This window comes from Acomys minous, assembly GCF_964271855.1.
Source record: "Acomys minous genome assembly, chromosome: 11".
Taxonomy (NCBI): domain Eukaryota; kingdom Metazoa; phylum Chordata; class Mammalia; order Rodentia; family Muridae; genus Acomys; species Acomys minous.
The window spans coordinates 73,628,619-73,656,546 of record NC_140492.1 but is presented as its reverse complement, the minus strand read 5'-3'; the positions used below and the strand labels follow the sequence as shown (position 1 = coordinate 73,656,546).

At 49.6% G+C, this 27,928-nt stretch overlaps 1 protein-coding gene and 1 long non-coding RNA gene across 10 annotated transcripts; one reads left to right on the top strand and one right to left on the bottom strand.

The window, feature by feature from the left end:
* Window positions 1–178: 178 nt before the first annotated feature.
* LRRC74B (leucine rich repeat containing 74B) lies at window positions 179–27,919 on the bottom strand (the record flags this gene model as incomplete). 9 transcript variants are annotated; one of them, XM_084801770.1, is made up of 9 exons in its annotated part: window positions 179–2,477; window positions 2,628–2,893; window positions 19,949–20,027; window positions 20,645–20,760; window positions 21,484–21,593; window positions 24,295–24,501; window positions 26,279–26,411; window positions 26,730–26,872; window positions 27,772–27,919. In XM_084801770.1, 9 exons carry the CDS (start codon window positions 27,917–27,919, stop codon window positions 2,327–2,329), a joined length of 1,353 nt encoding a protein of 450 aa, XP_084657896.1. In that variant the 3' UTR covers window positions 179–2,326. The 9 variants fall into 9 exon arrangements, with proteins under 9 accessions (XP_084657896.1, XP_084657904.1, XP_084657901.1 ...); XM_084801771.1 differs by lacking the exons at window positions 179–2,477; window positions 2,628–2,893 and adding exons at window positions 12,938–13,714; window positions 17,573–17,668 and having other exon boundaries at window positions 27,745–27,919; XM_084801772.1 differs by lacking the exons at window positions 179–2,477; window positions 2,628–2,893 and adding exons at window positions 12,939–13,714; window positions 17,573–17,668.
* LOC311609068 lies at window positions 13,863–19,681 on the top strand. The gene is made up of 4 exons (XR_014783254.1): window positions 13,863–14,158; window positions 17,512–17,681; window positions 19,119–19,163; window positions 19,547–19,681. It is a non-coding gene; the product is annotated as an uncharacterized lncRNA (long non-coding RNA).
* Window positions 27,920–27,928: the final 9 nt, after the last annotated feature.

The following is a 27,928-nucleotide window of genomic DNA, read 5'->3' as shown; positions in this document are numbered from 1 at the left end:
GCGTGCATACATATGCACAAAATAAAATGTAAAGACCAAAAAACAAATTATTAGGGTAATGGAATTAACTGCATAAGTAGAGGGGCTGCAAACATAACAAAGGCCCTTAGCTTTCCTGCCGCCAAGAGGTTGAATGTCAGGGTCTGAGCCCACTGGGATTTTGCCACTGTCCCTGGAGAAACCTGGCTTTCCCAGCTGGGCCAGACAGCAGGATCTCTCTAGCAATGTATGCAATTGTGACAGCAGGCACTTCTGGCGGGTCCACTTAAGATCAAGTTCTTTAAATCAAGACCAGTGCTCTAAATTTACTCCCATACCAGCAAGGAGGTACAGGTCACCCGAGTGCAGTCTGGGGACATGTGATGAGTAGGCCGTGGAGGACAGCTAATGAGGAAATGCATGTCAGAAACTGGGTTCCTACAGCCCTTGGGTGGAGCCCCAGCTGCCCTCTGCTCCTGGGCCTCTCATGGGACCGGGTGGAAAGCCACTTACATGCACCTCATGTGTGGACAATAACTCGTGGTGCCCCAATTCCCTTATGCAGTCGGAAGCTTTTAACAGCACACAGACATGCCCATTAGGATCTTTTGAAAAACATGTGATTTCCTCAGAGGAATTCACTAATTGGCCCTTCCAAGGAAGGCACGTATCTAGACAGGGAATTTTTTTTTTTTAAGGTACAGCACACAGTAAAAGTAATCTTAGTACAGAAAATAGTAAGTAAAAGCACCCAGTCATGTTAATAGAGGAAGGAAATAGAGGGATGGCTGCCAGCCACACAGCCTCTGACTCTGGGAAATTCATGCTTCGTAAGCATTCTCCGATGCTGCAGGTCCCCCCAGGCCTCAGAGGACACCCATAGCTTTCCTCGCATTCCAGTGCATGAAGGCCTCTCTAGCATAAATGAGATTGAACTTGTGATATGAGTGAGCCCGGCTCTCCTTAGTGGCAATGATGTTGTTCAACATGTGCATGGCGTGCTGTACCGTAGCCAAGTCTTCCCCCAGGAACCAAAGAGGGCTGGTGTTAATGCCCACCACTAGAAAGAGGAAACACAGTGATGTTTCTGTTGGCCTTAGAAGTGACAGTTGATTAAAAGCTGGGAACTGTAGACCCACCTTGAGCCATAAAAACTAGTACTATATTTTTGGAAATAACTAACATTTAATATTCTTTGTATGTGTGTGTGTGATATGGAGAGATTTATTTGAGGGTAAAGGGAGAGGAATTAGGACCTGAGTGGGTCATGAGCATAGAGAAGCAGAGAGAGAGAGAGAGAGAGAGAGAGAGAGAGAGAGAGAGAGAGAAAAGAAGAAGAAGAAGAAGAAGAAGAAGAAGAAGAAGAAGAAGAAGAAGAAAAAGAAGAAAAAGAAGAAAGGGGGCACCTTTAGGGGAAGTGCAAGAGAGAAGTACAAGAGTAAGAGACAAAGTCAGAGAGAGACAAAGTGGCAGGTTGCCCATTTTATAGTCTGGCACACACCTGGCGGCAGGTGATGATGTCAGAGGTGGCTAAACAACCTATAAAGAGGCCACTTACTATCTTGTCCATTCCTTCTGACTCCTCCTGCCTGTACTTGCACTTAGTATCCAATGATTGCTTTGGTATTGCTTGTTCTTATTTTTATTTATTTTTTTACTTTTATTAAATGTCTATGATTTACAGGTCATGCACCAAAATCCCTCTCCTCCCCCCAGTAAAATAAAACAAAATACAAACAAAAAATCTTGTCACAGAAGCTGTAGTGTATCACACAGTATAGCCTTTTGTCTGTATATGTTTATTTTCAAATGTTCATTGCTATGAGTCATGGGTCTGGTTTGAGGCCTACACTATTGTTACCAGATCCTCACTGGGATGCTGTTGGATATCCTGTTGTTGCTGGGAGTCAAGGAGATTCTTAATCTTTGAATCTGCAGGTTTGGCCCCTTCATGTGTTCCAACAGGTCATACATAGGGTAGATGTTAGGGTAAGGTCCACTCAGAGCCTTGGATCAGGGCCTGATCCCTGGTCCTCAGGGCAGAGCCTGCTCTCCCGCTCCCGTGTCATCGTGGCAGGGCCGGCTCTCCCACTCCCTTGTCTTTGGGGCAGGATCAGCTCTCCTGCTCCCGTGTCATCAGGGCAGGGCTAGACCTCCCGCTCCTGTGTCCTCAGGTCCAGCTCTCCTGCTTCCGATCTATTCGCCAGATTGTAGCTGGCCTTCAAGGCCTGGATGGCCTCCTACTCCTGTGGGTACTGGATCTTGTGGGCCATCAATCAGGTGGCAAGGGGAGGCTCCTCAAAGTCTTCGTTGAGTTGCTTGCAGAAATCATTGATGTTGGCCCACCTCAGCTTCTTGTCCTGGGGAACTTGTGGCTCTGTTGATTTGTACTTCCCTCGTCTCTGGTTCCATCATGTGCTCCACCAACCATGGGCCCCTGCCTCAGTGCTGCTCCACCTCTGCATGACCCAGCTCTGGGCACTGAGCATGGCCCCGGCCTGTGAGAGGAGGTCCGTGAGGCCTGTGGTGTGGGCTGGACTCGAACAGCACCTCCCTCCTCCAATGCCATCTCCTTGGCCCACACTGGGCTGGGCCACAACCTGACAAGCAGTAGCAACAGCAGCTACCAGGGGTCCGTGGGAACTCACCAGAGCATGGTCTCAGGTCCTGCGGCTGGAGGGCATTGATGATCCACATGACAGGATTTCCTTCTTTCTGGGAAACACCAGCAGTGTGTTTTGGAGCTCTCAGTATTGTTCTTTGGTGGCTGTGCAGTCACTGCTGTTTTGCAGATCAGACACAGTGTGCGGTTGATGCCATCTTGGATGATCTTGGCTTGGATACTTCTAATACATTGTATTAAGCGTATCCTCCCAATCAGGCTGCTCTCAGGGGTGAGTATTTCTGTGTAGCTCTGGAACACAATCATCCTCAGAATGCACTGAGGACATCATCTTTCAAGCCCCATGGACCCGTGCCCCACTGCGTGGACCTGCACCCCACATTTAATATTCTTTAACCCTACACATTTTTTTAAAGATTTATTTTTTATTTATTATTACATACAATGTTCTGCCTGCATGTACACCTGCAGGCCAGAAGAGGGCATCAGATCGCATTATAGATGGTTGTGAGCCACCATGCAGGTGCTGGGAATTGAACTCAGGACCTCTGGACGAGCAGTCAGTGCTCTTAACTGCTGAGCCATCTCTCCAGCCCCTAACCCTACACATTAAAAAAAAAAAGATTTATTTATTATGCATGCAATGTTTTGCCTGCACCCTAGAATCTCATTACAGATGGCTGTGAGCCATCATATGGTTGCTGGGAATTGAAATCAGGACCTTTGGAAGAGCAGCCAGTGCTTTTAACCTCTGAGCCATCTCTCCAGCCCACCCTATACATTTTTATATTTCATATTTACCCACACGAACACACACACAAACACACACACACACACACACACACACAGTATTGCTTGAATTAATAATGTCAAAATGAGCCAGGCTTGGTGGTGCACACCTTTAATCCCAGCACTTGGGAGGCAGAGGCAGGAGAATTGCTGTGAGTTCAAGGCCAGCCTAGTCTACAGAGTGAGTCTAGGACAGCCAAGGCTATACAGAGAAACCCTGTCTTGAAAAAAAAAAGTGAAAATGAAAATAGGACCAGTGTGTAAATAAATCTGGTAGAGATCATGGGCTAGAAGGCCGAAGGTGATGCTCCAGTGTTATGGAGAATGTTGGGTGACTGTTCAGGCAGTAAACTGTCTCAGTCAAATTTTCATTTTGGAAGCTGCCAACCTGCCCTACCAGTTCACTCAGGCATTTAAGTTTTATTCCTTCTCAAGTCTCTGAGGGAGGATGAAGACCAGATAGTTTAGTTTTACGATCAAGTTTAGTTGGTTAGGGGATAGGATCTTTTTAGATCAAGATAAAGGATTTAAGTTAATAGAGATGAGATATGATAGATAGTGAATTTCATTCAGAAATTTAGACCCAACAAGACAGGAAAAATGTTTACTTCAAGTTTGACAAATACAAACAGCCAAATTCCTATGAATGTAACATTGATATAACTCATAAGTGTCTCATGGTTCTCCCTGCTGTATGTAGTTTGTTTTATTCATGTGTAATAAAATAAATGTATATGTTTTTAAAAAGATTTTAAAAAAACCATAGTGACAGAAGAAGGAGGAGGAGGAGGAGGAGGAACTAGGACCAGTGGCATCATCACACACCGTGCACTACAGCGCATGGAAAGAACAGGGGCTCTACCCTGGTACATAGATGGGTATGTTGCATTCATAAAGAAATGGAGTAGAAATGTGCTTATGTGCCAGCGGTGGTGATGCAGGCCCTTCATCCCAGCACGTGGGAGGCAGAAGCAGGTGGATCTCTGAGAGTTTGAGGCCAGCCCTGTATACAGGCTGAGTTCTGAGACAGACAAGGCTACACAGAGAAACCTCCCACTCCCCCAAAAGAAATGTATTTAAGTGTAGAAAACACCTATTGTAATAGTAAACTCAGGCCAAGAACGCTGGAAACAAAAGAGGCTGAAGAGGCGGGAATGTGCTCGGGGGAATGGCCTTTCTCTGGTGAGCAGACAGCGGTTAGCGAGAGCTGGGAAGGCAGCCAAGCTGGCACCCGAAAGACACAGAGACCCAGGATTTTTGTCTTGATCAAGAAATGTTCTCCCCCCAGCTTTCTGGGTTTCCATAGCCCTTGGGCACATACATGCCTAAGGTCCCTGCACCCCTTCCCCAGCCTTCCCTTGAGACTAAACTTAGAGGGCACCACACTGGTCAAGCATGGCATGAGAGACTTGGTCCTTAAATGTAAAGCCACGCACTTACTCCCAGCCCCTTATTCTTTAGAAAGCACAGTAATCCTCTCGGCGTGCCTGCTGGCCTCACTGCCACCCAACATTGCCTGTGCGACGAGCTATAATACTCCACCAATATGCACAGAACACTCTTCTCTCTATGGGAAAAGCAGCAGTGGGCGACAAGGAGAGGAATTTAGCTTCTTAGTCTTCCACACAGTTTTGACATTGTGCCACATTTTTATAATTTAAGATACCTTAATTTTTTTTCTTGGGGCTAGCATCAAACTCACTATGTAGCCAAGGGTGACCTTGAACTTCTCATCTTCCTACCTCTAGCTCCCTAGTCCTGAGATGACAGATGTGTGCCACCGTGTCGAGCTAAAAATCCAAGTATTTCTAAACACGGAAACTAGTGCTTCTCTAAGTCCACATTGAAACTGACAAAAACAGCACAAGGAGAGTTGGCCCAGTGGTTAAGAGTACTAAAGTGGTGGTGGCACTCACCTTCAATCCCAGCACTGGGCAGGCAGAGGCGCCCACATGGGGGCACCTCACAACCAACTCCAGTTCCAGGAGAATCAACACGCTCTTCTGATCTCTTCTGAACTCCAAGGACACCAAGCATACACATGGTGCACAGACATACCTGTATGCAAAATACACATATACATAAACACATCTTCAAAAGAAGAGTGTAAACGGGTCTGCTCAAACTATTGCACTAACCAAGGACAATACAATAGTAAACATCGAACCCCTACTCTGATCTACCCAATGGACAGGACATTCTCCACAGTTATGTGGAGTGCAGGGACTGACTTTGACATGAACTGTGGTGCCACATATTTGACCACCTCCCCTTAGTGGGGAGGCCTGGTGGCACTCAGAGAAAGAATAAGCAGGCTATGTGCCAGGCGGTGGTGGCGCATGCCATTAATCCTAGCACTTGGGAGGCAGAGGCAGGTGGATTGCTGTGAGTTCAAGGCCAGCCTGGTCTGCATAAGCGAGTCCAGGACAGTCAAGGCTACATAGAGAAACCCTGTCTGGAAAAACAAAAACAAAAAACAATAAACAATAAACAAAAAAGAATAAGCAGGCTACAAAGATGAGACTTGATAACCTATGGCCATATAGTGGGGAAGGAGGTCCCCCACAGTCATAGACCTAGGGGAGGGGAATAGGGTAAAAGTGGGAGGGAGGGAGGGAGGGAGGAATGGAAGGATACAAGTGATGGGATAGCAATTGAGTTGTAATCAGAATAAATTAATAAAATTAAATTTTAAAAAAGAGTGTAAACAAAAAACTTGGAGCAAAGAGATTAGCAGGTCCATTTGGTACTGAAGGACATTTCTGTGCGGACAGAATAAGCTGCAACACATACTTCCTGATAAGTGAGATCTTTACCCACTCACAGGACCATACACTCAGCTGAGAGAAAACCTGGGCCAGGTACCAAGATCTAGTGTTTTCCACAACACTTGCCAACAGAGGCTGCCTTGAATGTCTCATTGACTGAGAAAATTCATCCTCTCAAGTCCACAGGCTTGGTAATGGTAGAACAGTAAGTCTCAAATGCAAGACATAAACGCTGGATTCTGTGTGCACTACAACACCTGATTCCCTCTTTAGATCTATAATTTTCATACATAGAGACTTACTATATCCGTGATGGTGAAATCTAGTTTTAGATCTTTCTGTTAGTTAAACTGTCAACTTAAAAATATTTCTTTTGCCAGGAGGTAGTGGCATACGCCTTTAATCCCAGCAATTGAGAGACAGAGGCAGGTGGATCTCTGAGTTTGAGGCCAGCCTGGTCTACAGAGTGAGTTCCAGGACAGCCAGGGAAACCTTGTCTGGGAGCGGGGAGGTCTTTAGAGAGCATCTGTGCTACGGTATCTTTTTATATTTTTTTTCATTTCATGTGCATTGGTGTATGCCTGTGTTGCGTATGTGTCTGGGTAAGGATGTCAGGTCTTGGAGTTACAGAGAGTTGTGAGCTGCCTCTGCTTCATGCTTGTGGATGAGAAGACCAGCGCTTAGCCACGGCTCCAGCAGGTGCCCATGCCTGCTGCCACGCTCTCCACCATGATGGTAACGGACTCCAACCCTCTGAAACTGTGAGCCCCAGTAAACTTTTTTCTTTTCCTTTTCTTTCTTTCTTTCTTTCTTTCTTTCTTTTTTTTTTTTTTAAATTTCTCAAGACAGGGTTTCTCTTGTAGTCTGGGCTGTTCTGGACTCGCTTTGTAGACCAGGCTGGCCTAGAATTCACAGAGATCCTCCTGCCTCTGCCTCCCAAGTGCTGGGATTAAAGGCGTGTGCTGCCACGCCCAGCTTATAAACTTTTTTCTATAAGTTGCCTTGTTCATGATGTCTTATCACAGCAATAGAGAGTAATTAAGATACTATGTGGTTCCTAATCCATGCATACAGTTTGGGTTTTTTTTTTTGAGAAAGGTCTTGCTATGTAGCCTAGGCTGGCCTCAAACACACGGTCCTCCTGTATCAGTCGCCCAAATCCTGGGATTGCAGGCATAAGCCACCTCATCTGGTGTACAAAGCAAGTTGTGGCTTATGAGTGTAAAGTCACAGCATAAAAGCTAGAGGGGCCTGGTGCCTCCCTTGCACTGAAGGGGTAAGCTCCCTGGCATACACAGGCCATTCCACAGGAACGCGGTCCTTGCTCACTCCTACACCAAAGGAAGCCCTTAAACTCCCTGATACACTGGGTAAAGACAGAAGATGTAACTCATTTAAGACATGCTTGACTAATAAGCATAAAGCCTTGGATTCAACCCCCAGCAGCACACCACTGGGTGTGGCGTCACAGGCCTCTAATTCAGAACTGCGGTGGGAGAGGCAGGAAGAGCAGAAGTTCAAAGTCATCCCCGGGGCCAGGGCAACGGCTCTGTGAGTACAGGTGCCTATTTTCAAGAGTGTGAGCCCACTCCTTGGAACCCACATGGCAGAACTACAGCGTCCCAAAGGTTGTCCTCTGAGTGGACCCAAACACACCATGGCACATCGCTCATGCACATAGACAGACAGACAGACAGACAGGCAGATATGTAGATAGAGATGATAGATACATAGATGGATAGAATCATGAGTGATAGACATGTGCATAGATAGACATATAGATAGATAATAATTATATACATAGACAGTGATAGATATATAGATAGGTAGATATAGCAACTTCCTTCTCAGCTACACATAGCCAAAAAAGAAAATACCATAAAAAAGTGAGACTGTTCTAATAGTTCTTTTAGTTTTTATTTTTTTATTTTCCTGTGCATTGGTGCTCTGCCTGCATGTATGTCTGTGTGAGAGTGTCAGATCTTGGAGTTACAGATAGTTGTGAGCTGCCGTGTGGGTGCTGGGAATTGAACCTTGGTCCTCTAGAAGAGCAGCCAGTGCTCTTAAGTGTGGAGCCATCTCTCCAACCCCCTGTTCCAGTAATTCATAATTGTCCACTTGGCCCATCCTAGAGACATCAGAAAGAAGACGTCTTAGGTGAGGAAGTCACTTTGGCCTGTGGGCATGTCTCTGAGGGACTGCCTTGAGTATTAATTTATATAAGAGTTACACAGCTAATTGTGGGCAAAAGCATTCCACAGATATATAGTAGCTCTATAAAAAGTTGGCCAACCACAGGCTAGTGAGCAAGCCAGCAAGCAGCATTCCTTCATGGTTCCTGTCCCCAGCTTCCTGCCCTGAGTACCTCATGATTGTAGTGGATGTAAACATGTTTTTGTTTTGCTCCCAAGTGTGGGATGGGGAGCAGATTTGTGAGAGAACAGGTGATGTTTATCCACTAGAAGATGAACCACTTCCTGGGAGGGGGGCTTGGTTTTTGCAGCTGAAAAACATCCTAGTACAGACTCTGAGAGGAGAGAGATATGAGCCCAAAACAGGTGGCTGGGCTTTCTGGGTCTTGGTACTGTTTGGCTGTTCATCACTCCACTTCAAGATGCTTCTAGAGAGAACCGCTCCAGGGCAGGCTTCAAGGCTTTAGGCTCCGGCTGAGGCTCTGGGATCCAGCAGCAACTTTGGCGGAATTGCTGGTCTGCTGAAATCCTTCTGACTATGCCAGGGGAAGCGTTCCTTGTAACTGATGCCCAGAAGGGTTTCATTCTTGTTTTCCTTAGTCTCCTTTCCCTCCTGTTTAGGGTAGTCGGCCTGTAAGGGAGGTGCATTCATTTAATAAGTTCATAGTAAAGTATAATTGTTAAGAAAAGTGAGCCAACACACAATGACTTCCAAGAACAACAGATTCTCCACTGGAAGTGTAAGCCAAACAAAGCGTTTCCTCCCCAGGGTGATTTGGTCAGGGTTTTGGTACAGCAACAGAAGGAAACTAGACCAGAGATGCTCTCTCCAAAGAAAAGAATAAAGAACAACAAACAAAGAGGGCGATGCCGCTGTTGCCTCTCTCATCTCCCAGGAGGCAATGAAAAGTCTGACTCTTTGATCTTTCACTGCAAATACCTTGGGCTTCTAATATGGGGGAGACAAACTAACGCTCCGTGCTGACCTTCTCCCACCCAAGAGTTGGTCACTTAGGATCTACAGAGCCCCTGACCAAGGCAGAGACAGCCAGACGTAAGTGTCACAGCTCACTTTATGGCTGGCAAAGTGGCTTTGCCCTGCAGGCCAAGATGTCCTGAGTCTCACATCACAAACCTTCTGGCTTATCTTCCAATATTATTACAAACAAACAAATGTCTGTGTGGGGTTTTTTGTTGTTGTTGTTGTTGTTTTGCTGTTGCTGTTGCTGTTTTTTAGAGACAGGATGTCTCTGTGTAGCCTTGACTGTCCTGGATCTGCTTTATAGACCAGGCTGGCCTCGAACTCACAGAGATCCGCCTGCATTTGCTTTCCAGGTGCTGGTGCCATCCTTTCTTCACAGATATTCCAGAGCCCACAGGGCTTTTCTGAGGGGCTGTCACCCTCCCACAAAAGCCTCTGTCCATGACTTCCCAGGCCTCAGATCCACAAACACTGCTCTTGCCACCCCCAGCTTCACTGAAGAGGTGTTGAGTGAGCCATCCATGCCACCAGTGGTTTTGTTGCTTGGCATTTGACCATGAGGCTGAATTCCATGTTCAAGGCTGTGTGTTTCCAAGCAGGCATTGCCAATCTAGACACCTGCCTGCCTCGTGTAGACAGAGACACAGTCTCCCTCAGACCCAGAGCGTAAACAGGAAACATATTCATCCTTAAGCCAACTGGAACTACGCGGCATGAGAAGCGCTGTAACTCAGTATTTGTACAGTGCTCCCGTGTCTAAGCGGTCTCAAACTTTGTTTCCAACAACCTTTATCTCTGTCACAGCTGACTGGCAGCCGGATGTGGGGGTGAAGGCCTAGCAGCCCATGCTTATGAGACTGAAGCAAGATAGGGTGTCAGGTCAAACCTACGCTACACAGTGGGGCCTTGTCTAAGCACTACACACACACACACACACACACACACACATGCACACACTCACTCACACACTCACACAGACAGACACACACACACATGCACGCACATATACACACACACACACAGAGAGAGAGACAGACGCACACACACAGACAGACAGGCAGACAGACACACAGGCACACAAACACACACATAAACAGAAAGAGAGAGACACACACAGAGACAGGTAGGCAGGCAGGAGAGAGAGAGAGAGAGAGAGAGAGAGAGAGAAGAGAGAGAGAGAGAGAGAGAGAGAGAGATCCGTGAACTCATCCTACAGTCATTTTGCCAGTTTCAGAACGCGTAGCTGGGATAGATATTGCTAGGATTTGGCAGAGTCCCACATTAGTTGCCTGATCTGTTGAGTGAGGGTTATTGTGGCTGGAAAGGCCACATGGAAGCCACTACAAGGAAACACTGGTGTTGTTGTTGTTGTTGTTTGCTTGCTTGCTTTTTGAGACAGGGTTTCTCTGTAGCCCTGGCTGTCCTGGACTTGCTTTGTAGACCAGGCTGGCCTCGAACTCACAGCAATCCACCTGCCTCTGCCTCCCTAGTGCTGGGATTAAAGGCATGCGCCATCACGCCCAGCTGTTTTTTTTGTTTGTTTGGTTGGTTGGTTGGTTGGTTGGTTTTAAGATTTATTTTTTATATATACAATGTTTTCCTGCATGTACACCTGCAGGCCAGAAGAGGGCACCAGATCTCCTTATAGCTGGTAGTGAGCCACCATGTGGTTGCTGGGAATTGAACTCAGGACCTCTGGAAGAGCACCCAGTGCTCTTAACCTCTGAGCCATCTCTCCAGCCCGTTTTTGTTTTTTGTTTTTTTAAACGAAATCTCAGTGGTTCAATTTTACCAATAAAGACTCGGGGGCCAGGCTGGGGTGAAAGCCTACTAGCTCAGAGAGGCAGAGAAAGTACGCAGTTGACCTTCCTCTTCAGCCGATGCTCCAGGAAAAAAAAAATCTCTGCTCCCACTCTGTCTCAAACAATCCCTCAAACTGAATGTTCTTCCCGTCTACTTCCTGTGTGCCTTTCTATCTGTCCTCCTCACTTCCTTTTTCTCTGTTTTTTTTTCTTAATAATCCTATGTCCACTTCCTGTCAACTGGCTGCTTGCCCCACCTCTTGACCTATGGGTGATTTAATTTAACCCTGTTAACAATATTCAAGCAGAAAGCTCTTAGATTAAAAATGTGTGCAAGGGCTGAGCCACACCACAACTAGACATAAGGTTTCCCAGTAAATAACACAGTCTCAGGGTTCACAGTGTGATCAAATATCGTGCAATGTAACACAGTGGATCAAAGTCAATCCATCCCAGGAGGAACTGCAGAGACCACAGCACCACTGTCAAGGACTCTAAAGATGCAGGGCTCCCACCGTATCTCCCCTCACTCCCCTATCTGCCCAGGGCAGAAGACAGACGGATGGTGGAGAATGACAGTTGTTGACTATTGAAAACTCAATTGAGTAGTGACTCCGACTGCAGCTGCTGTACCAGGTGTGGTGTGCTGACTTGAGCAGATTAACACATACCTGGTACATGGTATGGACCTAACCCTAACCCTGACTGATCTGGCAAATGCCCTTTTCTTGGTACCTGTCCATAATAAGGACCACCAGAAGCAACTTGCTTTCAATTGGCACGGCCAGCAGTATACCTTCACAGTTTTTACTTCAAGGATGTGTTATCTCTCTCTCCAACTCTGTGTCATAACTCACTTGAAGTGATCTTGATCATCTGTTTCCTACACAAACTATCACAGTGGTTCGCTATCTCGACAACACCATGCTGCTTACCAAGTAAGCCCAGAGTAGCAACTATTTTGGACTTCTGGTCATCAACTTCCCACCGAGAGCTGTGTCATCTGACCCATCAGGCCATGAAGTAGGGCACGCACAGCAGCCATCTATTATCAGATGGAAGTGGGACACATGTGATAGGACCCAAGCAGGTTCTGAAGACACAAGCAAGTCACATGAAGAAGCTGCCCAAATGCCTATGGTCTCTGTTCGTGTTACACTGCTGTCTGCTGCCAGGCATGCACCTGTAGCCTCATGAGGTGTGCCCTGCAATCAGTTGACTGAGGAGGAGAAGGCTAGAGCCTGGTTTACTAACAGTTCTGCACGTTAGGCAGGCGCCACCCAGAAGCAGACAGTTGCAGCATTACAACCCCTTCCTGGAAGAGCCTTGAAAGACACTGGCAAAGGGAAATCTTCACAGAGGACAGACATTGGGCAGTAAACATGGCCATGCATTTTGTTTGCAAGGAAGAATGGCCAGATATGTAATTTCTCATTGGTTCATGCACTGTAGCCAATGGAATTGGAAGGAACATGGTTGGAAAACTGGTGAGAAAAACATCTGGATTGGAAACTTGGTTAGGAAAACATCTGGAGACACTATGTGGCTAGATCTCTATGGTCCTGCTATGGATCCCAGTCTGGTCTTAGGTCACCATCCTTCTGACTAAGTCTCCAAAGGGCCAGAATCACAGGCATGTGCCAACAACTCTACACCTTTTTTCTTTTTTTCTTTTTTTCCGACAAGGTCTTATGTAGCCCAGGTTGGTCTCAAACTCAACTATGTCATGGAGGATGGCTTTGAACTTCTGTTCCTCCTGCCTACATTTCTGAAGTGCTAGACTTTTTTTTTTTTTAAGATTTATTTATTATGTATACAGTGCACATTTGATCACATTATAGATGGTTGTGAGCCACCATGTGGTTGCTGGGAATTGAACTCAGGACCTCTGGAAGAACAGTCAGTGCTCTTAACCTCTAAGCCATCTCTCTTGCCCCCTAGAGTGCTAGACTTGTATGCATGCATCCTGCTTCTTCCTATGGTGGTGTAGGGTCAAACCATGGTGAGCTTTTTACACGCTAGGCAAACACTCCTGAGTCGCACCCCTGGTCTGTAAGCAGCAACATGTCTGCGCAGCTCTGAGTTGTTTCTTTAGAGCAAATTAGTCAGTTGACCAGACTGGAAGCACATGGGTGTTTTTACAATTCGAGGTCATAATGACAAGGTGCCTTCCAATGGGCTGTGGCTGTTTGTCTTCCTGCAAGAAGAGCTTGGGAGGTCCACTTGGTCTAACAAGGTCACCAGAACACAGACATCCTTGACCTTGTGTCCAGGGTTGTTCATGGGAGGTTTTTTTGGTCGGATGAATGAACCGTAGCAGATGAAGGCCAGGTTAAAGCAGACCCTATAGAACAGAAAGGAAGATGCACATGCTGTGTCCTGACTGGGCAGCAACGTGGACGTTAACGTGGCACATTAGACGCGAGGCCAGAGTCCCTTGGGGCAGATGCCGCCTGGGATGCTGTGGAGGCTAGTGGCCAGTCTTTTCTTCCGGAAGTGTTACTCTTTATACAAAGCCCTGGAAGAATTATGTTCAGGGAGCTAACGAGGTCTTCACACTCTCTGCTCACTTGGATATCCTAAGGAGAGGCCATCGGGACACAGTCAGAACACATTCTGAGGTCTTGGTTATTCTCATTTGCATACCCAGGGCTCTGAGAAGTTTTCAGGCATTTTTCTTTCTTGTGGATGACGCTCTCAGAACCTCCTCCACCAGTACTATTAAAATAGGAAAGTAAGTAAAACTCAAGGAGGCCTGCAGGACCTTGACTAAGAATGACCCCCATCAGCTCACGTACTTGCGTATTTGATCCCCAGTTGGTTGAACTGTTTGGGGAAGGACTAGAAAATGAAACCTTGTTGGGGGAGGTGCTTGAGTTTTCACAGTCCCATACTTTTCCCAGGTCGCTCTCTCCTGCCGCACACTGGCAGCAAGGATGTGAACTCTCCGCAGCTGCTCCAGTGCCATGCCTGCCTGCCGCCATGCTCCCTGCCTCGACGGTCGTGGGCTCATTCATGAAACCGTGAGTGCAAAACTAAGTGTTTTCTTTGTATGAGTTGCCTAGGTCATGGTGTTTTGTAAGAGATAGGAAAGCAATTAAGATGGGCATGTTCTGCTTCCTGATGTGGCTCAGTTACATGAATGTGCACTATTTGATAACTATATTTAATCTATGCGTAGCTTTCAGTCTGTTTTTGTTGTTGTTTGTGTTTTGAGACAAGGTCTCTCGTAGTGTAGTCTGGCCTCGGCATCACTTTGTAGTTGATGCCAGCCTTGAGCTTCTGAACATCCAAATTCTATACCTGCCCCCAAGTGCTTAGATTACATGGGGGGGGGGAGGGGAATTAAACAAATGGGTTGAAGAGACCTAGTGCTGATGGGGTCTTTTTTCAGGTAACTGCTTTCCTCTTTTTAATTTTATTATTTTATGTGTATGAGTTTTTGATTGCATGTATGTCTGCACACCACATGCATGTCTGGAAGAGGGCATTGGATTCCCTGGGGTTGGAGTTCTGGATGGTTGTGAACCACCATGCAGGTGCTGAGAACTGAGCTTGGTCCTCTACAAGAGCAGCTCTCTTAGCCGCAGAACCATCTCTCCAGCTCTCATGTCAGCCCTTTCTACAGTTTTATCATTTCATCCCATATTTCAAAAATATAAGTGGTTTTTGTTTGCCTCTTGAGACAAGGTTTAAAAATGTTTAAAGATTTATTTATTTATTATGTACACAGTGCTCTGCCTGCATGTGTGCCTCCAGGCCAGAAGAGGGCACCATCTCGTTACAGATGGTTGTGAGCCACCATGTGGGTGCTGGGAATTGAACTCAAGACCTCTGGAAGAGCAGCCAGTGCTCTTAACCTCTGAGCCATCTCTCCAGCCCTAAAAATGTTTAAAGTATAAAATGAAGGGGTTGACGGCCTGGAGAGATGGCTGAGCAGTTAGAGAGCTTGCTGCTTTTGCAGAGGACCTGAATTTGGCAGTTTACAACAGTAACTCCAGGTCTAGGAGACCTGATGCCTCTTCCGGCCTCTTTGAGCATCAGGCATGCAGGCAATGAACAATATTGCAGGGGAAAAAAATACACACGTAATGAAAACAGATAAGCCTGAGAAAGTATACAAATTGCTAATGGATATGGGATGTCACTTCGATGTTAAGACTTCTCTCACGTGATCCCCTTGTCTCATTCAGTAACCAGAATTAAAAGTGCATTTCACCACACATAGCGTTTATCTCATGTTCATGAAAGAAAAGTGGGGTAGGTGAGGAAGGTGGGCCTTTGCTCTACCTCGCATAATGATAAAACTTTGACTTGATCTATAAGTACACCTCTCAAAGCTGAGGATAAAATCTAGGCTAGTCAGATTGACACCAGCAGCGGACAAAGGGTTAAGTGTGAGGCCACCAGGGAAATGGCAGCTGCAGCATGGTAGCCTTATGTTTAAGCATCCTTGAAGCTAGAGTGGGCTTGTCTCTACTACATCAGAAGTGAGGACACCAGGCATTTCCCACACACACATGCACTAACAAAGAGTTTAGGTCTTCAAGGGACCTCATGCCATCATAACGTCACTTGCACTGTGGCCTTGACATGTTCCCTTTCGTGAGCTTTTCTAGAGGATCTTGGTGGCGAGACACCATGACCAAGGAAACATATAAAGATATTTCATTGGAGTTCACAGTTCTGGAGGGTTAGAGTCCATGCGCATCAGGTGGGGACCATAGCAGCAGGCAGGGATGCAGGGATGCAGGGATGCAGGGATGCAGAGATGCAGGGATGCAGGGATGCAGGGATGCAGGGATGCAGAGATGCAGGGATGCAGGGATGTAGGGATGCAGGGATGTAGGGATGCAGGGATGTAGGGATGTAGGGATGCAGAGATGCAGGGATGCAGGGATGTAGGGATGCAGGGATGCAGGGATGCAGGGATGCAGGGATGCAGGGATGTAGGGATGCAGGGATGCAGAGATGTAGGGATGTAAGGATGCAGGGATGTAGGGATGTAGGGATGCAGGGATGTAGGGATGTAGGGATGCAGGGATGCAGGGATGCAGAGATGCAGGGATGTAGGGATGCAGGGATGCAGGGATGCAGGGATGCAGAGATGCAGGGATGTAGGGATGCAGGGATGCAGGGATGCAGGGATGCAGGGATGCAGGGATGTAGGGATGTAGGGATGCAGGGATGTAGGGATGCAGGGATGTAGGGATGCAGGGATGCAGAGATGCAGGGATGTAGGGATGTAGGGATGCAGGGATGCAGGGATGCAGGGATGCAGAGATGCAGGGATGCAGGGATGCAGGGATGCAGGGATGCAGGGATATAGGGATGCAGGGATGTAGGGATGTAGGGATGTAGGGATGTAGGGATGTAGGGATGCAGGGATGCAGGGATGCAGGGATGTAGGGATGTAGGGATGTAGGGATGCAGGGATGTAGGGATGTAGGGATGCAGAGATGCAGGGATGCAGGGATGTAGGGATGCAGAGATGCAGGGATGCAGGCACTGAGCAGTAGCTGAATGCTTGCATGTGACTCACAAGCATGGGGCAAGGGGCGGGGGTAGCATGCTAATTGGTAATAGTGTGGGTTTTTGAAATCTCAAAGCCCACCTCCAGTGACACACTTCAGCCACACCTCCTAATCCTTCCCAAACAGTCCCACTGGCTGGGGACTAAGCATTCAAATCTAGGAGCCTATGGGGGTCCTTCTCACTCAAACCTCCACATTCCACTTCCTGGCCCCCACAGGCTTGTGGCCACGTCATATCATAAAATGCATTTAGTCCAACTTCAAAAGTTCCCAAAATCTTTTGGTCTCAAGACTGTTTAAAACTCAGGTATAGTGGGGTGCTTTTAATCCCAGAACTTGGGAGACAGAGGCAAGATCTCTGTGACTGTACAGACACAAGTTTTCAAGAGTAGCCTGGTATATGTAATGACTCCCAGGACTACATAGAGAGATTCCATCTCAAAATAAAATAAAAGACCATTTAAAAGTCTGAAGTCTTTCAGGGATTCAAGGCAATCTTTTTTGTTTGTTTTGTTTTGTTTTTCGAGACAGGGTCTCTCTGTGCTGCCTTGGCTGTCTTGGACTCACTTTGTAGATCAGGCTGGCCTCGAACTCACATCAATCCGCCTGCCTCTGCCTCCCAAGTGCTGGGATTAAAGGCATGTGCCACCACGCCAGGCTCAAGGCAATCTCTTACCTTAACCCTAGTAAAATAAAAATTTAAATAATATACTTCCAACATACAGTGGCCCAGCCGGACTGGCCTTATGACCCGCAGGCCTGGGTGGGAGTGCCACGTCTATCGGGCAGTGCATCTGGGCAGGCACTGCAACCAACTCCCACTTTGTCCCTCTAATATGCAGACGTCAGTAGCTCACAGAGCCACTTGGCAGGTCCCAGATGAGGCTAACAAGAAGCTCTTACGGACAAGTCCAGCAGTTCGAGGGCAGACGACCTGTTGCTCCCGACAGACTTAAGGAGACCGACACAGCCTTCATTTCGAATGGGATTCTTGGAAATCTAAGAAAGACAGGTACACTAGAATGCTAAAGCCTTTTATGGTGGCTCTTGTCCATAACCCCAGCACTCAGGACGTAGAAGAAGGAAGATTAACAGTTCAAGTCTAGGAGCTGGAGCGATGGCTCTGTGGCTAAGAACACTGACTCCTCTTCCAGAGGACCTGAGTTCAGTTCTAAACGGTGGCTTTCACTTTCTATAACACTAGCCTCAGGGCATCTAATGCCTTCTCCTGGCCTCAGAGGGCACAAGGCCTGCCTATGGTGCACAGACATCCATGCAAGCACAACACTCATACACAAACAAATCTTTAAAAAATTAAAACAAGCCAGGCGTGGTGGACCATGCCTTTAATCCCAGCACTCGGGAGGCAGAGGCAGGTGAATTGCTGTGAGTTCAAGGCCAGCCTGGTCTACAAAGTGAGTCTAGGACAGCCAGGACTACACAGAGAAACCCTGTCTGGAAAAATCAATAAAATAAAATACAACACCGTTACAGGCCTGGTACTGTGGCACTCCATGAGGTCAGGTGCTGTTAGAAGTCCACTGAGCTGGGTGTGGTGGTGCACGCCTTTAATCCCAGCACTTGGGAGGCAGAGGCAGATGGATTTCTGTGAGTCCGAGGCCAGCTTAGTCTACAAAGCAAGTCTAGCTAGGACAGCCAAGTCTACACAGAGAAACCCTGTCTCAAAAAACCAAAACAACAAACAAACAATAAAAAACCAAACAAACAGAAATCCACTGAACTTGTTATTCGCAAGTTCCCCTTCCACTGTCTGGTGCGAGAAATTGTTCAGGACTTCAAAACAAATCTGTGCTTCCAGAGTGTAGCTATCAGTGCTTTGCAGGAGGCAAGTGAATCCTGTCTGGTTGGCCTTTTTGACGTTAACAATCTGTGTGCTATCCATGCCAAATGTGTAACAATTATGCGAAAAGATATCCAGCTAGCATGCCGCCATATGCTACAAACACCATTTATTTTTATCATACAGTAAATCTCATCCTATACTTTTCTAACTGGGTTGTCCTTCAGGCAAGTCCATGTTTCTAATGTTGTCTCTCTTCTGTTTTGCTCCTGTAAGTTTCCTATTAAAATACATTAATATCTCTCTCTCTCTCTCTCTCTCTCTCTTTCTCTCTCTCTCTCTCTCTCTCTCTCTCTCTCACACACACACACACACACACACACACACACACACACACACACACAGTAAAGCTTAAAAACAAAGCAAAACTAACCTAAAAAAATAACAACCACAGGGCTGGGGAGATGGCTCAGAGGTTAAGAGCACTGTCTGCTTTTCCAGAGGTCCTGAGTTCAATTCCCAGCACCCACATGGTGGCTCACAACCATCTACAATGAGATCTGGTGCCCTCTTCTGGTCGGCAGGGGGAACAGGCAGGTAAAAAACACTGGATACATAATAAACAAATAAATCTTTTTTTTTTTTTAGAGCCAACAACAACCACCACCACAACAAAAGAAGGTTCATAGCAAGGCATGTTTGTTTCTGATGGAGAAAACCACCTGGTATTTGGAGGGCGGGTGGACAGGTCGATAGGACCCAAGGAAGAAGTGAGAAGAGAAAGGGCCCAGTAGGGGGCTCTCTGCAGAAGATATGGGAGAGCAAAGGGTGTCCTCTGGCCCCAGCCTCTCCTTGGTTTACCCTAGGAGGGGGCAGTTCATGCAGGGGGGGATTCTGGGATGTGCTGTGATTTGCTGAAAATGTGGACCCAAGCTTGAACTAGGTCTTGGTCCCCATGTCACGGGAGGTGGGCTTGCTAATGAGGGGAGCTTCCTGCCCCCATGTGTTGGTATAGCTGAGACCTGCTCGGCATCACCTGGCTCCCTCCCTTCTGACTTTGCCCTCACCCTGTCTAGGGGACCCACCCACCAACTGCAAACCCAAAGAAAAGGAACCTTTGGACACAAAAGGCCTGGGGCCTGTCTGAACGGTGGCCAGGCAGTACTCCGACCTGACCCTGGCTTCTAGTGACGACAGGGGAGAAGATGAAAGTAAATTAAGGGGCTGCGCTGCCTGCCGGCCCTACAGCGGGAGCCCTGTGAGCGGGAGAAAGGACCGCGAGGAGCTGGCACCACAGCTGGGCAGAGGGTGGCCAGAAGAAGCCAGGAGGCCCCGTCCCAGAGATTTCCATCTGGCCTCTGGAACCCATCTGCTGTCTCCACAGTGAGGGTTTGCTGGAAGGAAGGACCGTCTGAAGAGGCACTGGGCAGCTTGTGCTGGTGCGCCTCCCCCCTCCCCCTGCCAAGCTTCAAACTTACAGTAAGAATCCGCAGCGTCTGGTTGACTTGCAGACCCAGCCCCAACTTCAGGGCTCCTGCCGCGGAGATCCGGTTGTTTCTGCAACAAGAGAGACACACGCATCATAGTTAAAGCATGAACTCGGCCTAGGTGCCCACTGATAGACGGGCGGATGGATCCAATGTGGTGTGCGCGTTCAGTAGAGTCTATTCAGCCACAAAGAAGGGGGGAGTCCGGTGTCAACTGAGGCAAACGGACAGAACAGGAGGGCACCGTGATAAGTGAAGCAAACCAGACAGAGAAAGCAAAGAGCAAGTTTTCTCTCATACACAAACACTAACAACAACAGCTTGGAAAATATTCTAGTAATTATTAGAGATCGAGAAGGACACGAAGAGGAGGAAAGTAAAATAATAATAATAATAATAATAATAATAATAATAATAATAATAATAAAATAAAGGGACGCTAGGGGTCAGTGTGCTCTGCAGACAGGTATGGAACTTTCACATTTAACTCCATTACCAATGTTAGTCAGAAAAATATGTCCACATTTACATTATGCTGGGACCTGAGCCCATAGCCTCCACGCACACTGCACAGGCTGAGCTACATCCCCAGCCCCCGAGCAATAAGCTAGGAAGGGAAGGACAGAGCCGAGGGCTGTATGACTGAGCAGCAGCCGGATCCCCAAGAGCAGACCCCTTGTCTCTCACCTCATGTTTAGTTCTTCCAACACGTTGTTGGCCTTGAGGGCTTCACCTATTGCAGAAGCTCCAGCATCTCCAAAGCCGTTATGAGAGATGTCTAGAACCTTCAAGAATATATTTGCCTAGAACACAGAGTAAAGATGTGAGATCACATCTGATGATGCAGAAAGAGACAGGGCCACAGCCTCAGAGCCCAGGAGAGCTTGAGTAACAGTGAAGGGCAATGTGCATGGGTCCCAGACAGAGTTAGCCAGAACTCTCAGGCCAGCAGAGGATGATGGGTAGGGCTAATTCTCAGAGGAGAGGTGCAGTGATCAGATCTACGCCTATGGGGAAATTGCCAAGGGGCCCCGAGAGACTGTGTGGACCAGTGACCTGATGGCAGGGTGCTACATGGAGCCTGCTCAAGCGACAGTGATGGGGAGGAGCGGGAGTGCTCTGACCCCCACCTTCTGGGTCAGGAACCCGAGCAGCCAGCTGCTGTAAGAGGGCGACGTAGTGGCAGTTGTTTCCTACAGCCGTTGCCACTGGGGACAATGAAGATGTCCCATGATACCCTGGCAGGGCTTAACCATCGATTGCCAAGTTCTATACACTTGCAGGGAAGCATCGAGCAGGTATGCTGACACACAGGGAAAAGCATCTCTGTGTGTTAATGGTAGCATCACCAGGTTGCACAGATGTTGCCTACGTTTGAAGTTGATGTCTGGAAGAGGCAGCTGATGCTTATCCGTGGACCTAAAAGGTCCACAGAAATGACATGAAAGCCACTGCAGTGTATTATTACTAAAAGGGGGAGGGAAGGAAAGCAGGCTCTGAGGGCTGACAGGGCAAGAGTCCCGTACCTCCAGGCCCCTGGCAAATGCAATGGCTCCCGGGCCCCGAAGATGATTCCAACTCAGGTTAAGCTCCGTGAGTCCTGTGTTTTCTGCCAAGGCAGGTCCAAGTGTCTCCCCTGAGAAGAGATTTTTTTTTTAAGTTGTTTTTTTTTTCCGAGACAGAGTTTCTCCGTGTAACAGTCCTGGCTTTCCTGGACTCGCTTTTGTATACCAGGCTGGCCTCGAACTCACAGAGATCCACCTGCTTCTACCTCCCAAATGCTGGGATTAAAGGCATGCGCCACCACCGCCCGGGTCCTGAGAAGAGATTTTACAGCAAAAAACACAAAAGCAAAAAGAAACTGCTAAGTTCAAAACAACTCGATGTTCACCATATGCTAGAACTTCTGTTGGGTAGGAGGGTCACAAAATTCAGCGTCTGTGCATGCATGCGTGCGTGTGTGCATGACTGCTGGTGTGTGTCTGTGTGTTTGTGTCCCAAGATTGAGTGTTCCCGGCCACCTGCTTGGCTAGCACGTGCAGTGGCAGACACATTGGCACCTTGGAGAGCACCCTGTTCCAGAACTAAGCTTTGGGGCACTGCCCCTCACCTGGAACTGGAACTGATACCTCTGGGTTCTCCGATACAGATGTGCCCACCTTTCCCGCACATGGCTAACGCTGGGAGGGGCCAGCAGGTGCCCTCTAGCCACTCTTTTCTACTGAACAGCCGGGGGGGGGGGGGGGAGGCTCGCACGTCTAGTGGTCTGTAGCGGCAATGCTTTACCGCAGGGACCCATCACCTGCTGCCATAGACCATGGCTGACCGAGGCTCAAGCCCCGTCACCGCTCAGGAACAGCCTCAGATCCCCATGTGGAGAAAGAAAATAGATGGAGTCGGCCCTCCCTGTTTCCTTTTCTCCTTACAGATGTTCACAGGACTTCGGATTCTGGCCCCTCTATTCCCACTGCCTTTATTACTCATCTGCTACGGTTTGTAACGTAGAAGATGATCCACGCCAAAGGTCCTCAAGTGCTTTAGAGACTCAGTCGCTGGGGGTTGGAGAGAGGACTGCGCACCGGCTGCTCTCGCAGAAGTTTCAGATTTGATTCCCAGCACCCACTAGGAGGCTCACAGCTGCCTGTAACTCATGGCAGGGCATCTGATCTCTCGCCTGGCCTCCGTGGCTGCTGCACACATGTAGTACACAGACATACACGCAGGCAAACACACACATGAAATAAAAGTCTTTTCTAAAAGATTGGTCCTCAGCTGGGTGCGATGGCACATGCCTGTGATCCCAGCACTCAGGGAGGCAGAGGCCAACTGATCCCTGTGAGTTCGAGGCCAGCCTGGTCTACAAAGCAAGTCCAGACAGCCAAGGCTACACAGAGAAACTCTGTCTCAGAAAAGCAAAAACAAAACAAAACAAAAAAACTTGTTCTTGAAGATTGAGATGTGGCAGATGACAGTATCTAAAAGTCTTAGGCCACCAGGGGTTCCCCTGAGGAAACTGTGAGACCCCAGTCTCTTCCCTTTTGCCTCTTTGCTTCTAGATCACGAGTTGAGTGGTTTTTCTCTGATGTTTGCTCAGCCACAGGCCCAAATCATCAAAGCAGAAATCTCCAGAACTATCCACTACAATGTGGATGCATAAACTGCAGATGTGTGGGCATCTACGGCTCTGTTTCAGACACTGGAGTGCTGACTGCTCTTCCAGAAGACCTGAGTTCAGCTCCCAGCACCCACCTTGGTGGCTCACAACCATGGACTGCTACTGCAGAGGATGGGAAATCCCCTTCCAGCCTCCACAGGCACCCACACCTATGTGACACACTCAACACACACATATACATAAATAAAAATAAAAATAAAATAAACATTTAAAAGGGGGGATTTGCTTCAGCTGACCCAGGTGCCAGAAACTCCTGACGCAGGGCCCTGGTGGCCCTCCCATGCTGCCAGGATGTCCCCAAGCTTCTGGGCTCAACTGTTCTTCCAAATAGTTGAGCCTATAGTTATGCTTAGCTTCAGTGTGTATAGCTGATTGGCGCATTTAGAGGTGGGGGACATGGGTGGCTATTCATACTCCTAGCAAGGCATACGGCCCATGCAAAGGGCTGGGGAGGCAACGGCTGGATCAAGGCAGCCTTCGCACATCTTTCCTAGCACTTAGCGCGCCCCACACAGTACTGGGGGCTGACGCCGCGACCTCACGTACCTTGCTGTTCAGATACACCACAAGCCCTTTCTCAGAAGGACTTGGAGCGACATCTTCCTGCCTGCTGCCTTGACCTGTAGGCGTACAGTCTCTGCTTCCTCCCCAACCCACAGTGTGCTCACTCTCCCGCGGATCACCAGCCCAACCAGTTACACTGGTGTCTAGCGACCTTGGAAACAGGCCTGCGCTCTAAGAGAGTTCCCTCAGCTCCGTGATCCGGCCGTAGCCGCCTCCTTTCCACCACACACATAGATCTCCACTGAAGCACCCACCCCTCTCTAGAACTGTACACTGCTTGGTTACTGAGAAAGGTCTTGTCAGCATATGTTTCTTGAAGCCAGGAACTTTGTTTTGTTCATAATGCATCACCACCGCAGAGAGTAGTGAGAAGTGCCTGGAACTGAGTGAGTTCTGGTTGGCTGGAGTAGAAGAACAGCCAAGGGAGGTGTGGGGCACAGAAGCCAGCTCTGGCAGAAGCTGGGTGTGGTCCTGCCCATTCTGCCGCCGCCGCGGCCACCACCACCAGGGGGCAATAAGTACTCACAACCCCCGCCGCCACCACCAGGGGGCAGTAAGTTCTCACAACTCACGATTGGCCGGACCAAGTATTACCTACCTGCCAGGTCACTGAGCTGATTGTAGCTGAGGTCTAGGGATTTCAGGCCTGTGTGAAGCAGCAGTAGAGCAGCGAGGTGCTGGGCTGCCTGTTCCTCCAGTCTGTTCCCTTCCAGCTGGATCTTTTGCACAGTAGGGTTTAAGGCCAGGGCAGCGCAGATCGCCTGGAGCCCTGCAGCTCCAATCTGATTCTCTGACAGATCCACATCTGAGGGCAGTAGCACTGCCTTGTCAGAGGGACCCGCAGCCAGGCCCCACACACCCCTGCCTGGCCAGAGGGACCCGCAGCCAGGCCCCACACACCCCTGCCTGGTCAGAGGGACCCGCAGCCAGGCCCCACACACCCCTGCCTGGCCAGAGGGACCCGCAGCCAAGCCCCACACACCCCTGCCTGGTCAGAGGGACCCGCAGCCAGGCCCCACACACCCCTGCCTGGTCAGAAGGACCCGTAGCCAGGCCCCACACACCCCTGCCTGGTCAGAAGGACCCGCAGCCAGGCCCCACACACCCCTGCCTGGTCAGAGGGACCCGCAGCCAGGCCCCACACACCCCTGCCTGGTCAGAGGGACCCGCAGCCAGGCCCCACACACCCCTGCCTGGTCAGAGGGACCCGCAGCCAGGCCCCACACACCCCTGCCTGGCCAGAGGGACCCGCAGCCAGGCCCCACACACCCCTGCCTGGCCAGAGGGACCCGCAGCCAGGCCCCACACACCCCTGCCTGGTCAGAGGGACCCGCAGCCAGGCCCCACACACCCCTGCCTGGTCAGAGGGACCCGCAGCCAGGCCCCACACACCCCTGCCTGGCCAGAGGGACCCGCAGCCAGGCCCCACACACCCCTGCCTGGCCAGAGGGACCCGCAGCCAGGCCCCACACACCCCTGCCTGGTCAGAGGGACCCGCAGCCAGGCACCACACACCCCTGCCTGGTCAGAGGGACCCGCAGCCAGGCCCCACACACCCCTGCCTGGTCAGAGGGACCCGCAGCCAGGCCCCACACACCCCTGCCTGGTCAGAGGGACCCGCAGCCAGGCCCCACACACCCCTGCCTGGTCAGAGGGACCCGCAGCCAGGCCCCACACACCCCTGCCTGGTCAGAGGGACCCGCAGCCAGGCACCACACACCCCTGCCTGGTCAGAGGGACCCGCAGCCAGGCCCCACACACCCCTGCCTGGTCAGAGGGACCCGCAGCCAGGCCCCACACACCCCTGCCTGGTCAGAGGGACCCGCAGCCAGGCCCCACACACCCCTGCCTGGTCAGAGGGACCCGCAGCCAGGCCCCACACACCCCTGCCTGGTCAGAGGGACCCGCAGCCAGGCACCACCCTCTTGCACTTCCCTCCAGGCCTAAGGGAAAGAAGGGGCATGCAATCTGATTATCTAGGGGTTGCATGGATGGTGGCAGCTTTGTCACCCGCTGGCTGGGTCACCTTGGGTCTCTGGTCTCCCCATCCCATGATTGTCTGTGAGGAATGTGGTAGAGGGTCAGCCACCCTGTTGATAGCTGGTGTCTTGTAACAACACAAAGTCCCTGCTCACTCAGGTCCACTTCTGTTGTTTCCTTTGATGTCTGCCTTATTTTGCAGGCTCAGCGTGATTGGTCGCCCTTCATTGGCAGAGCTGGAAGCAGCCTCCCCCCCCCCCCACCTTGCCCTTCCCGGCTCTCACTTTGCGCAGCCCCCCTCCCCCCCCCACCTTGCCCTTCCCGGCTCTCACTTTGCGCAGCCCCTCCTCCCCGCCCCTCACACTTCTAAGCACCTCCCTCACCCTGCCCCGGCGCTGGTATTCTACCATGTGCACAGAGGGAAGGGTGCCCACCAGAGGAAAAGAGAGTGAGTCAGCAAAGAGCAGCACTCAGCATGACTAAACGCCCGAAACGCCGTCTCCTAGCAACAAGCCAAGTGTGGTGAGGGAGCCACTTCCCTGAGGAAAGAGGGGCCCCAAGCTTGCCTGCTGCTCAGACTCAGAAACCCAGCACGTACCTACCAGAGATAACCCTGTTCTTGCACAGGACATCAGCCAGAGCCTCTGCTCCTGCCCTGCGGAGCCCATTGTCCCGAAGATCCAGATGCTTGATGTAGACATTAGAGGCCAACATGGAAGCCAAAGCCTGGGCCCCCTGAAACAGGACAGACAGACACAGGGGACAGAGGGACACAGGGACACAGGGACACGGGGACCTGAGGGATCTGGGCCTTCCCAGGGTTGAGACACAGTTTAAATCCCCAGAGCCCCCACCTCCTCTACCGAACGTCTAGGTGCCACCTGACATCACTTCCGGGAACCCTCATCTCTGCCACAGCCCCCAGCCTGTCTCGCAGGGATCGCCAGTTGAGGAGATGGGACACGCACGGCACAGAGGAAGGCTGTGAGTGTGTGAGATGGACGCGGGGACAAGACGGCCACCGTCTGCATTCCAGTGTCCCTCAGCAGATACCTGGGGCCCCAGGCCACGGTGCCGAAGGTTCAGTTCCGAGGCATTCCCTTGGCGAAGAAGACAAGAAGCCGGCACAACGCCATGGGCGTGGCAAGACTCCAGATAGAGGCTAGCTGCGACTGGTCCTCCAAGGCCATGAGCACCTAACAGGGGATGAAGGACAAAGGAGGAACTCTTCATTGGTACAGCCCAGACCCTTCCGTGTCCTTGCCGTTTCTTCTTGCTGATAGCTGCTATCCTCATATTCCAAATGAGGGCCTCATTTCATACATACACATACACACATACACACACACAAACACACACACTCACAAATACACATACACATACTCACACATACACACACACATACACACACACACACTTACACATACATACACACACACACATACACACACACTCATACATACACTCACATACACGCACATACACACAAGCACATACACGCACATACACACTCACACACACACACACACACACACACACACACATCTTTTCTTGAAGCCACCAAGCTAGTCAGGGCCAAAGGGAGCATTTACCTAATGCTGAAGTGTATGCTGGCATCACACCCTGATCACCTCACCACTGCCACCGAATTTAGCCTCCAACTTGCTATTTAAGGAGATTCTTGAACCCAAGGCTTAAAACATGCTAGGCAAGCACTCTACCAACTGAGCGACATCTTCAGCCCATAGGTCATAATGTCTACAAACACCTTGGGGGAGGAGTGTTGGAAACAATCCTAAATTCAACACATTCATTAGCTAACATTTCCCCATAGGTTCGAACACCCAGCTCTGAACCCTTCCAGTTGGAACACAACCGCCTGTCGGGGTGTTTTATTTACAGGTTATTCCGGAAGACGGTTCTATGTGTTGGACCTCCCCGTACCTCCAGAAGGGCACAGGGCTTGAGTGCTCTCAGCCGCTGATACTGAGGCATGCAACTCCACAGATCGCGTTCCAGCTGCCCTCCCACCTCCTCTGAAGGAAGATCACCAATTGGTGAGTCACACCAGGGCCCTGTGCGGAGTAGGAGGCACCTTCTGTTTCCAGAGCAGAGTGTGAATCTGTGGTGCAGAAATCCTCAACCTCCAGGCCTTCTGCCTGATGCCCAGTGGCCGCCGCGTGTCCCTCTGGGTGTTCATTCTTTGGAGACTCCTCGCAGGGACTCCTCATGCTTTCTCTCATTTCCCAGTC